This window comes from Saimiri boliviensis, chromosome 4 (assembly GCF_048565385.1).
Source record: "Saimiri boliviensis isolate mSaiBol1 chromosome 4, mSaiBol1.pri, whole genome shotgun sequence".
Classification (NCBI taxonomy): Eukaryota; Metazoa; Chordata; class Mammalia; order Primates; family Cebidae; genus Saimiri; species Saimiri boliviensis.
In genome coordinates this window covers 84,378,776-84,391,253 of record NC_133452.1, presented here as the reverse complement: position 1 = coordinate 84,391,253, position 12,478 = coordinate 84,378,776, and the positions used below count along the sequence as shown (strand labels likewise).

Genomic DNA, 12,478 nt, shown 5'->3' with positions numbered 1-12,478 from the left:
AGTGTTAGCCTTCAGTGTATCATCTCCACAAGGACCTCCACCATCTCAGGCTCTGCTTCTATGGAATTTGACCTACGATCATATGTGATACTGTATGATCTTTCTATTTTAGGATTATTAATCACATGGTTCCTTGGGAAATGGTTAATTATCTCATTCTTAATGACTAATGGAGAGGAATACTGTATATTTAATTGTCTAAAACTGATGTTTAAATCACTTATGAACATAAATTCATATAAATTCAAATATGAATATGCTGAAAATACTATAAAGTATGTGCTAACCATCTAACACCAAAAGAAAAATCCACTGAATATTAAATATATAAACTGGAAATGAGTGTACAAATAAAAATAAAATTTTACAATGTCTAAGTAAAAACAAATGTATTATTAACATAATAAGAACATGCTTAGACACAGTCTAAGTACATTTGGTTTTAAGAACTTCAAAAAGACTTACTTTAAGGAAGCTACCTCGCTGAATAAACTCTGATTTTCCTTAAACATTCGCTCCTCATTTTTCTTGTTTTGTTCTTGGAGATCTTTTACTTGATTATATAATCGTTCATTTTCCTTTTTAAAACCAGAAAACTGCATTTTAGTTAAAAGTCATCAGTATGTACATATTATATGTGCTCATAATACAGTAATCCTTTAAACGGCCTTTTAAGTCTGTTTAGTTTTTTGAGTATGTAAAATCTTTCTTAAACTTTTTACATTGTCTCAGAAGAAAACTTGGTGTCTAAAAACAGTTCTTTCCAGAATGTTTAAAATGTCTACTTGAAAAATTAATTTGCAAAAATTCCCAAAGCCAAAGGGCCTAAGGTCAGTTTAATGCACTGCATTTTGTAAGTGTAAAGTGGGAGAGTGGCTGAAGAAATCACCACATCCTGACTGTGTGGACACCGGTGGAAAGACCCAGTGAAACCCTTTACATTCTTTTCTGTCTGAGAGGGGAAAAAAAAATCACTTCTGGAGGAAGATTCTGCAAGTCTGGCTTCTAGTGATGAGGCAATCAGATGTACTTAGGGGTGTTCATGCTTTTACCTGATACTGACCTTAACCAGGGAGTTAAAGACCAGAGTTTCTGAAAAGTGTCAGGATAAGGCACAACAGAGGACAGATCCAGTACACCACAGGCTTGAGCTAAAGAGTGACTCAACTAGTTGAGATCAGAGGGAGAAGAGAAGGTGCCAATCTGCACTTAGGTGCCCTCCCTGGCTTATTAACCCCTTTAAAATTAAAAATCAGATGCAAACCAAGGGCTTTTGAGGATCTAATGTAAACTATAGACTGTGTTTCATCATGTCTGGAATTGTGCCTGGTAGACAGTCTGTGCTTAAACACCTGGAGAATTAATGAACATCCTCTACTATTTAGACACATAAATTTTGTGTTGTCTTTGTTGGAGGGGTTGATTGGCACACTTACGGGTCTGCTAAATTTTATTTAAAACCCTTGTATTTTAATGGCAAGATCAAATCAGCAAAAGAGTTTGAATGGTACCTAGTAACTGAGGGCAGTGTGTCCTGCAAAATCATTCCAATTCAGTTACAACAAACATTGTAATCACTGATGTGGCAATGGTTTTGCTGATGTCCCTGGGTGATAATGCATGTTACTAAGGTTCAAGGTTCCAGTTATGTTGTCCAAAGAGAAGAATGTAATGAAAGACAAGAAGGGAGAGAAGTAAGAAAAAATGGGTGTGGGAGGCACGGAACAAAGATAAAGTCTTATGATGAAGATCACTAAACCTGTCCTGGCTGTCAGGCTAGCAACACCAAGATGCCATCACACATTGCAAACATCTGCCTCTGTAGGACACACAGATCTTCTTGCATTAAATTCAATTTTTTTTTTGCCGTCAGGGCATTAGCAATTAATTTCAGATTCATATTTCTGAATATAGTAACAAAATCCGTCAATATTATCTACTGAAGAGCATTATAGAAAACTAAGATAGGACAGTTTCTAAGAAATTGACTATTAAAAATAGTAACAGGTAACACTCATTGATTGCTGTGTGCCACACTAAGAGTGTACAGATGCTCCTCAACTTGCTTGCCCCTCAAATGGCTATATTCCAATAATCCCAAAGTAAGTAAAAAATGTTTTAAGTTGAAAACACACTTAATACCCTGATGAACCCATTGTAAAGTAGAAAAATAGTAAGTAAAACTTATGATGAGGTTACATCCTGATAAGCCCATTATAAAAGTTGAAACTTTGTTAAGTTAAACCACTGGAAGTTGGGGATCCTCTATATTATTACCCCCACTTCACAGATGAAGAAACTGGATTAGAAAGGTTAAGTGATACCCAAGGCACACAGCAAGTGGTAGAGCTAATACTCAAAACCAGATTTTTCCAATCCAGAACCCATGCTCTTAACGTTTAATCCTGCTCATAAGAAATAAATAGATTAGTCAAATTATTACTCCCTCATATTTGCCAGATTTCTCATTATCTGTTAAATAAGCACAGAAATATTTTAATATGCTTTATTTTTTTTTGAGATGAAGTCTCACTATATCACCCAGGCTGGAGGGCAGTGATGTCAACTCGGCTTACTCTGCCTTCTAGGTTCAAGTGATTCTCCTACCTCAGCCTCCTGAGTAGCTGGGATGACAGGCGTGCTCCATCATGCCCAGTTAATTTTTTTATTTTTATTTTTAGTAGAGATGGGATTTCACCATGTTAGCCAGGCTGGTGTTGAACTCCTGACCTCAGGTGATCTGCCTGCCTCATCCTGGCCTGGCTTATTTTTATAAATAAAAGATCAAGAGTAAATTTGCCATGTGCTTAAGAACTGCCATACCTGTTGATATCCTTGAAGAAGTGTCTCCTGTTCTTCTATTTCTTTTTGGATTTGCTTCAATTTTTCTCCAGTGACAGGATCAGCTGCTTCTCCAAAATGTAACCACCTTTGTTTTTTGTTTGTTTCTTCAAAGCTGCTTAACTTTGATAAAATGAAAAACTTGTTTTATTTGAGGAAGGAAATAACAGAAGTGAGAAAGAATAATAGAAAACTGCTATTTAGATCCGAAGCTGTTTGATAATACTGAACACACTGGAATGTGACATAACTACACTTAAATTTGCAAACTGCTGTTTTGTGCTGATGGTTTTGGGTTAGTGAAGTAACTCACAAATGCTATGCAGTGTCATTCTCTGGGTCTATACCTTCTATAGCAGTTCTTTCTCAAACTTTGATTTCTTTGAAGGTCAGAATGAACTGATTTTTTTAAAAAAGGACTGCTAATAGAAGAAAAGCATCAAAATGAGCCAATTTAAACTTAATTTTCTCCCCAAAGTTTCAAAATTTAGGCTCTCATGTAAGGCATCACTCTTGGAACCATGTCTATATTTTTATACAGCAAATATATTAGGTCAAACACCTCTAGTAATCGAGGATGACAGTGTATTTAGCAGGTAGTACAGTTTCTTTTTTTAAAAAAATAAATATAAAGAAAAACAGAACAATGTGTCTAGTACCTTGGCTTGAAGAATATAATTATCTTGATTCAATTTGAAGAGTTCTTTTTCCCGTTGTTTCTTTAGTTCTTCTAACTTATTTTCTAGTTCTTTCTCTTTTTCTGAGAATGTGACTTTAATTTGCTCAATTAGGGCTTGTGCACCTCTCCATTTTTCCTCTGCTTCACGTACTCTTTTAAACATAAGTAATTCCTTCTCCTTGTTCTCACCATGGTATCCTAAGTAATCCTTTCAAGAAGAAGTATTACTTCATTATGGTAGACTTATGTATAAAATTTGAACACAGGTGGTTTAAAAAAAAGGAATAAAAAGGACATGTTTAATAATGTTCTATTATATAAGAAAATCAATAACTGTTCATTAAGAGTGATTAGAGTATCATTTGAAGGAAAAGACATTTCAAATGCTTATATTATTTATAATTTAGTTTTAATATAATTTTTAACATAAAAACATTATAATTATTATTTTTGAATTTAATACTTACAGTATAAAGTTGAATACAGAAATCAGTTTCTGTGGGATCTTCAAACTTCTGAGGAGTAGCCAGGCAACTTTCAGTTTTGGGAGCTGGTTTATCCAAAGCTGCAGGCTTGATGAGTTTTGTTCCAGATAAAATTTCTAAATGTTATAAACAATTATAAATGCACCACAAATGTAAAGTTAAATGTTTATTCATCAATTGTGTCAAATAACTACAAATACAATGGAAACAATAAAATGAAGATCTCAAAATAGGCTTATGGATTACACTATAATACAGCTGTTTCACTATGATAACTGATGGCATTCAGGACAATTGCCACCCCATAATCAATGTTCTCCTAAATTTGACACAGATGGCCAATTAACCCAAGAGTCATGTCAAATGACAAATGGAGCTAAATAAACGTTAGAATGTAAATAGGGATAACTTTCAGAGTTTATTACTTTTAAATAAATTCTGTTAAATGTTCATAGCAATAATCAATCATAATTTCTAAATGACAAATCAAGGAGCAGCTGATAACTTTATGAAACATTTTGATGCAGATTACGTGTGCTTTCAGAGCACATTTTTAATAGACAATGTATATCATGATATTATAGTATCAATGGAATAACAGAAATTTCATAGAGGATTTTATAACTGTTAATCTAAATCTGATTTTAAAAGATTATGACTACTATAAAAACCTGGTAATATACATTAAATTAGAAAAAACTGTGATAATATATATTCTGTTCCAACTGTCAGCTTTTAGGGTAACCTGCGATTTCTCAAATAAATAATTCTATACTATTCAGTTAATAATAAACAATGTTTAAGAAGAATATCTAGAAGGGATCCTAAGCTCCATATTCAAATACTACAGGCCCTGAGTTGAAAGTTCAATAAACATTAGCTGACTGCTTTAGAGATTAAAAACTTCAAAATTTAAATATTTAAAATATTTTATTCAAGATGCTAACTTTTTAAATGTAGAGTTTATTTTTTAATTACAAATGTTATACATGATTATTAAAGATTTGGAAAATATAGAATAGTCAAAAGAAAAAACAGATTATCAACAATCCCTCATCAAAAGATTTCATTTCAATTATTTTTCCAGGTTATGTGAAGGTTTTTCTTACAGAGTTATAATCATATTTAATTAGACGAATGTAAGTTTTCTGTAGAAATTTCTAACAGTGTTCATGAAGAGACTGTTTTCAGTCATTTTAAGAACAGGCTTTTTAACCTTCCAAATCATTGGAGTTAAATGAATGGGGTGTGATCTGCTAGCACATGAACATCCCAGATCAGAAACTCCAAAATCTGAACTGCTCTAAAATCTGAAATTTTTTGAGTGTTGACATGACGCTCATAGAAAAATGCTTATAGGAACGTTTAAGATTTTGGATTTTTGGATTGGAGATGCTTAACTGATAAATATAATGCAAATATTCCAAAATCCAAGGAAATCTGAAATCTGAAACACTTCTGGTCCCAGGCATTTTGGATACGTAATTCTCAACCTATCACATGTTCTTATTCATAGTTGTAGTCTGCCTGTCCTTTTATACCAGAATTCTCCCTTCTTGAATTCTATTTTTTTTTTTTTTGAGATGGAGTTTCGCTCTAGTTGCCCAGGCTGGAGTGCAATGGCGTGATCTCGGCTCACCGCAACCTCCGCCTCCTGGGTTCAGGCAATGCTCCTGCCTCAGCCTCCTGAGTAACTGGGATTACAGGCACACGCCACCATGCCCAGCTAATTTTTAGTATTTTTAGTAGAGACGGGGTTTCACCATGTTGACCAGGATGGTCTCGATCTCTTGACCTCGTGATCCACCCGTCTCGGCCTCCCAAAGTGCTGGGATTACAGGCTTGAGCCACCGCGCCCGGCCTTTGAATTCTTAATATTGAATTCTCTCTCAACGAATTAAAGTATCAAGTAATTACTTTAAATAATGGCACATGAACAGTATTTTCCCCTTTTACACATGAAAGAACATTTGCTTGACTATGAAATTTAAACACGAGAACACTGCGGAATTTGAAACCCATGAAACCTTCTTGAAAATGCAGTGCATTAAGAAAAGTCGGTCAAAACAGAAACCAATCAAAATAATTCCAGAATGGAGAAACTATGTCCAAGAGACAGGTGAAAACCATTCAGTCTCTTTAATAATCAGAACCAAGAACTAAATCCAAAAGCTGAGGGATATTAAGGTTGTAGGACAGAATATACTAAATATATCTTAAGGGCTAGGGGAGAAATAGCAGGGGGTAGGGGCATTGGGGAGGGATAGCATTAGGAGAAATACCTAATGTAGATGACGGGGCGATGGATGCAGCAAACCACTACCATGGGACATGTATATCATGTAACAAACGTGCATGATCTGCACATGTACCCCAGAACTTAAAGTATATAAAAGAAAAGTAAAAATAAAATAAAAATACAGGAGGCATGTAAGTAGTGGATATAATATACTGTATATTCCAAAGAAAAGGAATAGATTGCTAATGTCTAAAATTGAAAAATGCGGTAAAGAAAACAACAGTACAGTTACGGCAACCTTTGAGTGTTTTTCATAATTTCTTTCCTTAAAGGGATCTTTTCGGATATACCATTTCTTAGGATGAAATTTCTTTTTCTTCTTACAGATATAAGTAAACCTAGATCTAATACTCTATTTTAAAAGAGAATGTAAAGTGTGATCTCATTCTTACAAAATATTTTGTCCATTTATACATGTCTGCTTCTCTCCTTCCATCCATTCATTCGCATTTCCATATGTAAATATACACATTGTGAGATCCATGTAATCTGCTCACCTAGCATAACACTAGTTGTTTCTGGCTAAATTACTGCTTTCTTCTTTTACTTTTCTGTATTTTCGAATTTTAAATAATAAGCAAGTGTTCCTTTCATGACAAAAAAAAAAAAAAAATTAGTCTAAAAACAAAAACACAAGTTAGAGCCAAAGAAAATTAATCAAAACTAAAAAGGAAAACCACCACATGGCTGGTACTGCTAATTGCCAACCTTCTCTTCCTTCCTATTAACAAAGATCTAATTCTGTCCTGAGCAGCAAGGTGCATAGTTAAACATACTCGACCCCCTGAACTACATGCAACTGATGGCCACAAGATCAAAGGTCATGAAGATGGCTGCAAAAACTTTCCTGATTATGAAGTTGATGATTTGGCAGGCATCTATCTTTCACCTTTCACCGTACCTCATGCACAGGGTCTGGAGGTGGAGTAGCCATTGTGCCAATGAAGACAGAAATCACATACTAAGGATTTAGCATCAGAAAAGGAGAAGGAATCTGGTTCTTTGCATGAGCTTTCCAGCCATGAACTGCCTATCTCTGGACTCTGATACATAAAAGAAAAGATGCCTTTTATTTGGTTAAGTTTCAGTAGCTGGGCTTTTTCCTCATCCTAACCAATGTTGATTTTAATTTTAACTGCATCCTGTATACTTTCTAACACTAATCTCATCTCAAACTCTGCTTCCTGGAGAATTCAATCTTTGACAAGTAACAACTATCCTAAAGGAATTACAGTTCTGAATAAAACTAAAACTGCTCTGGGCAGTTCTTCAATAAAAAACAGAGCTTAAAAGCATCATACTTAATAGACAGTCTAATGAGAAAAAGTAGTTCAGTATAAAAACATTTATGATCCATCATTAAACTTCACTATAAATTTTAGTAATGTGTTTTATTGGATGTTAAAAATGCTGTACAATTTTAAAATATGAAAAACAAGTTTAAGAATATTATTTCATTTTACTCATAAAAATGTTACTTTTTTCATCTAGCAACCTCCTCATCATTCCTCTCATTTCTTTTTCACTCACTGTGACATTACCTCTGTTTTCATTCTTGGTAATTTCAATATACTCATAAGTAATCCTTTCAACTCCCTGGCTTTTGGTTCCTTTAACTTCTTTCCATCTCAGCTACTCATTCCCATCCACACAGTCCAGGTCTTTCCTAGACTATTGTCAGTAATGTAACCACTCCCTAGTCTCATCCCCTAATCTAATCACTTCCTCTGACTATCATCTCTATCTCCCCAGTTTACATCCTTTGGTACCCAGATTCCAACAATCCTTTGACCCTGTTAGGACTCACAGTCGATGGATCGTACCTGTTGAACCTTGTATCACACTCCCCTGATGCCCTTTCTTCCTTCATTGCTCAACTTCAATTCCACGGTCAACCATATTAATCACTCTTACACGCATGATCAGCTTTACTTGGCGAAAACATATTTCTTGGTAAACCCAACTGTTTTACCAAGTACAGCTGCTTAAACAAGTTGGTTATTTAAATTTAAATTCATGATCACTTACTTTAATTAGAGTCTCTTGGTTCCTGACAGTCTAACTCTCCTAGATGGCTAATTCCTATCTTCTCTTTTCTCTTATAAGCTCTAAAACACTTCTGCCTAATCCTCACTCCCATCTAATGAATGATACTGCTTTCTATTTCTCAGAAAAAACTGAAGCTATCATGAAAACCACCCACATTCTCTCCTTAGCACATCTATCCACCTGCCAGCATACACTTTCCCTTCCTATCTGCCTCCACAGTTCCTAGAAAGCAGGAAGTAGCCATGTTCCTGTCTAATGTCAACCCTTCTTCCACTGTGCACCAGATCCCATTATAGCTTCTCTACTCAAAACATTGCTCCAGAAATTCTTCCCTCACTCTCATACATTGTCAGTTATTTTTCTATCAAATCTGTCTTAATATCATACAAACAAAATGATCATTTATTTCATAAAAACAAAGCAAAGCAAAAATGCTTTTGGTCTCACCTCCCTTGTCAGCTACTGGTCTATTATTTTGCTGCCTTTTACAACAACTATCTGCAGCATGGACTATAATTTGAAGCACCATTCCACTCCTCCTATCCCCACTTATTCCCATTTAATTTGCCTTTTATAGTCACTTCTCCATGGAAACTACTTGTCCATTTTACTGATCACTTCCTTCTTGCTAAACCCAAAGGGCAGTTCTCAGTCCTAACCTTTCTTAATCTCTCAGCAGCAAATGACAGAGCAGTCCTTCTCAATATACTTTCTTCACTTAGTTTTCAGGATTCCATAAGCTTTCAGGTTTCTTCCAACCTCACTCTGTTTCCTTTGCAGGTTCCTCCTCTTTTGCCTGACCGCTTCAGGTTATCATGCTCAGGGGCCTCAGGCCTTGGCTTGCTCTTTTCCATCTATTTATGCTCACTCTCTTGGTACTCTCAGTCAGATTCCAACAACTCCCAAATGGTATCTATAGTCCATATTTCCCTCCCAAACTCCAGACTTTTATATCTGACTGCCTCCTTGTCACTTCTGCTTCCATGTTAAATAGACAGCTCAAAACTATCATCTCGAAAATTAAAACTCCCAGATTTTCCCCAACTGTCAAATATACTCAATCACAGCTTTCCCCATTCCAGCTGAGTGTAACTCCATTCTTCCAGTTGCTCGGGCCAAAAATCTTAGCAACCCAAAACCAATTCTTCAAATTTTTGGTTCTACCTTCTATATATAACCTTATCCAACCATTTTTCATCACCTCTACTGCCACCACCCTGTGTCAGGCCCTGTTGCCTCCTGTAAATTGCATCTTACAAATGGAATATAGTATCTTAAGATTAATTCTCTTCCATGGAAACAAAGAAAGTAAAATAATATACTAAATGCATAGAATTCTATTATGAAAAGAGTATATGATTACCTTTTTTCCTAGGTTGACTGGACGTCAGAATAGATCTCAAGTTTCTGCTTTTCATAATGTCCTCTGAAGTTTTCTTTTCAAGAGTAGAAAACATCTTGAGTGGTGAACTGGGTTTGCCATAGCCTGAGCTCCTAACTGATGCATACAATCCTCTCTGGGGTTTCCTTTTAAGTAAAGGAGGTGCACTTCTGGCCTTCTTGTATGGTACCTGTTTACCCATTATAGCCCCTTCTTCGGAACTAAGTTGAGATCTGTAAGCCTGTACACAACAAGCAAAAGCTCTTTAGTATCTAAATAAACTTTACTGTTGTAAATGAATATTTAACAGATGGCAAAACAACAGTGATTATCAAATAATGTAGTTTGTAAAAGGCAAACTACTAAAGTTCTTGAAGTCTAATGCATTAGAATTTCAGCATTTTGAAGCAAACCCTCAAAGTTAGCATAGAGACAAACTAAAGCAAAGTAATAAAGCAAAATTAGCTTGCCAGAAACCAAGATGTTTAATTACTGGAATGAACACAGCAGAAAGAAAGAACATACTTTGAAATTACATAAAATCTTATCTAATTTTTTATCTGAACTTCTCAAGACACTTTAAAAAATTTATTAATACTCTGACTTATTCCACAAAGAACTGGAGACAACTTAAATATGTAATTCAAAATTATAATATACAAGTCGAATGTCTGAATCAGGGCAACTATAAAGTAGGAGAGATCAAGAATACAGGAAAAAGAATCAGTAAAATGTAAATTTCTTCACAGGTGTTAATAGCATTCATATAAAATGCCACTTACAATACAAATGATTGGAAAGACTGAACAGTGCATACTAAATGAAGAATAAACTTTTTCTTATACTAGTCAAATTCTGGACTATATTTCATTGAAAGAAAGGAAGAAATGTATAAAGAATGTCTTCTAAAAGAAAGCTAGTGTTATGGTGGTATTTTTGAATCTGGGGACTGGCTAGCATTGTAATAAACAAGACTCACAAATATCCAAGATCTACTGTGGAGGTTAGTATATAATCGATCCCATAGTTTAAAAAGCACATACCTACCAACAGTACTTATAACTTTACATAACTTCAATTCACAATATCTCAAATCAATTTATAAGTACTTACTTTATTAATTCTGTCATCCTGAGATAATGATGAGGGATTAACAGATATTTTTTTCCTCAAAATATCAAGGTACATTTTATCAACATGTTCTTCTGTGGCAGTTACTCTTGGACAGCTGTTCTCCATACTCTCGTTTGTGGTCTTTTGTAAAATCACATTCTCATCATTTTTATCAAAAAAATGGTTTAAATTTTGTGAGTCTTGAGATATAATATTTGGGTTCATCTTCAGGGGTAAAGAGCTAACAAATTCAGTTGCTTTACTTTCAGCCACTTTCTCAGAGCTATAAAACAAAACAGGACACAGATAATGAACCCTATGCACAACTCTTCAAATACCAGTAATATCCACATGTGTGTGTACACGCACATGCACATGCACAATATATATAGATAAGAGTTGTTAACTATTCAATTAAGTTTCTGATGTTAAATACATTATTTATAAATTTGGTTAACAGAGTGTACTCAGTACAACTGCTTTTAATTTCAGATAATTATTTTAATGCAGTATAATGCAAAGGATTACATAGGTGACGTTGAGACTTATTTCAGAGAAAGGCCAAAGCAAACAAGACTGAGACTGCTTGTATATAAGAAAAATACAATATAAATTTCTGAGTGAACTTTTTGTAATATATCCCTTACCTACATTTTCTTATAAACTTGACATGCATTTGAAATAAGAAAAACATTTTAATCATTTTTAGAAGAAACTAAAGAAGCAATCACAATTTATGTCAAGGAGGCATAGAGTATAAATACTAAAAAGTATACATTTAAATCACAGTATAGGAAACATTTCAATGTAAAAAGAAGAATCACCAGGCTTTGAAAATAAAATCATTTTTTTGTGGTTTAAAACATTTAAGTGGGCTCTTCATAGAACTTAAAATGTAATTTAAAAAAATACGGAAAGACCTAAAAAAAAAAAGTACCACTGCTCCTCCTAAATGGAGAATATCATTCTAAATTTTAAGATCTTATAAACATAATATCTTATTTAATCATTAAAAAAATAAAGATAACCCCTACTTATTAAAAAAAAGCACTTGTAACAATTCAGACAATTAGATGTTAAAAATCTGGAAGTTACAACTTAAGGAAATGTTTTAAACGTGGTTAAATATTGGCAAACTACAGGGGCTCCAAAAATATGGGAACTGTTAGTATTAAAATATTTAATCATATGTCAATTAGGCCATTTGATTTTATAATTTATAAAATAAGATTAAAAAAATGTTTAAGAGGCTACCATTTTCATATAATGTAGATTGGCTTCTTGGTAACTGTTGGAAGCTTCTAAAGTAGCTGGAATCATCAAAAATAGAATGGTTCTTTCCTTCTTCACAGTAGCTAGATGCTAATCAAAACTTTCTCATTCTTGCGAGGTACCAAGAAACTGTATTTCCTTGCCATCTTGCATCTAAATGGGACCATTTACTAGTTAGTCCCTTTAGAATGTAAGAGCTGAGATGCCAAGAACCCAACTTATTTGTTAATGGCTTAGGTCAGGTTTTGGGTGGCAGGAAACTGATAATTAGAGTCTGGAGAGATGGCAGCCTATGTTTTACAGTGGCAAAACACTGCTAAACTGTCACCTACAAACGCTTATAAGGCAGATCACATGCC

General features: G+C 34.3%; 1 protein-coding gene across 3 annotated transcripts in view; it reads right to left on the bottom strand.

The window, feature by feature from the left end:
• The window catches only part of CEP162 (centrosomal protein 162), a 94,762-nt gene that overhangs the window by 47,582 nt on the left and 34,702 nt on the right, over nt 1-12,478 (bottom strand). For all 3 annotated transcript variants that reach the window (XM_010333824.2, XM_074397726.1, XM_074397727.1), the window contains 6 exons: nt 10,848-11,130; nt 9,717-9,975; nt 3,988-4,121; nt 3,501-3,728; nt 2,824-2,964; nt 466-578 (listed from right to left, as the gene is read on the bottom strand). In XM_010333824.2, coding sequence (XP_010332126.1) covers nt 466-578; nt 2,824-2,964; nt 3,501-3,728; nt 3,988-4,121; nt 9,717-9,975; nt 10,848-11,130 — 1,158 coding nt within the window. The remainder of the gene's footprint in view (nt 1-465; nt 579-2,823; nt 2,965-3,500; nt 3,729-3,987; nt 4,122-9,716; nt 9,976-10,847; nt 11,131-12,478) is intronic.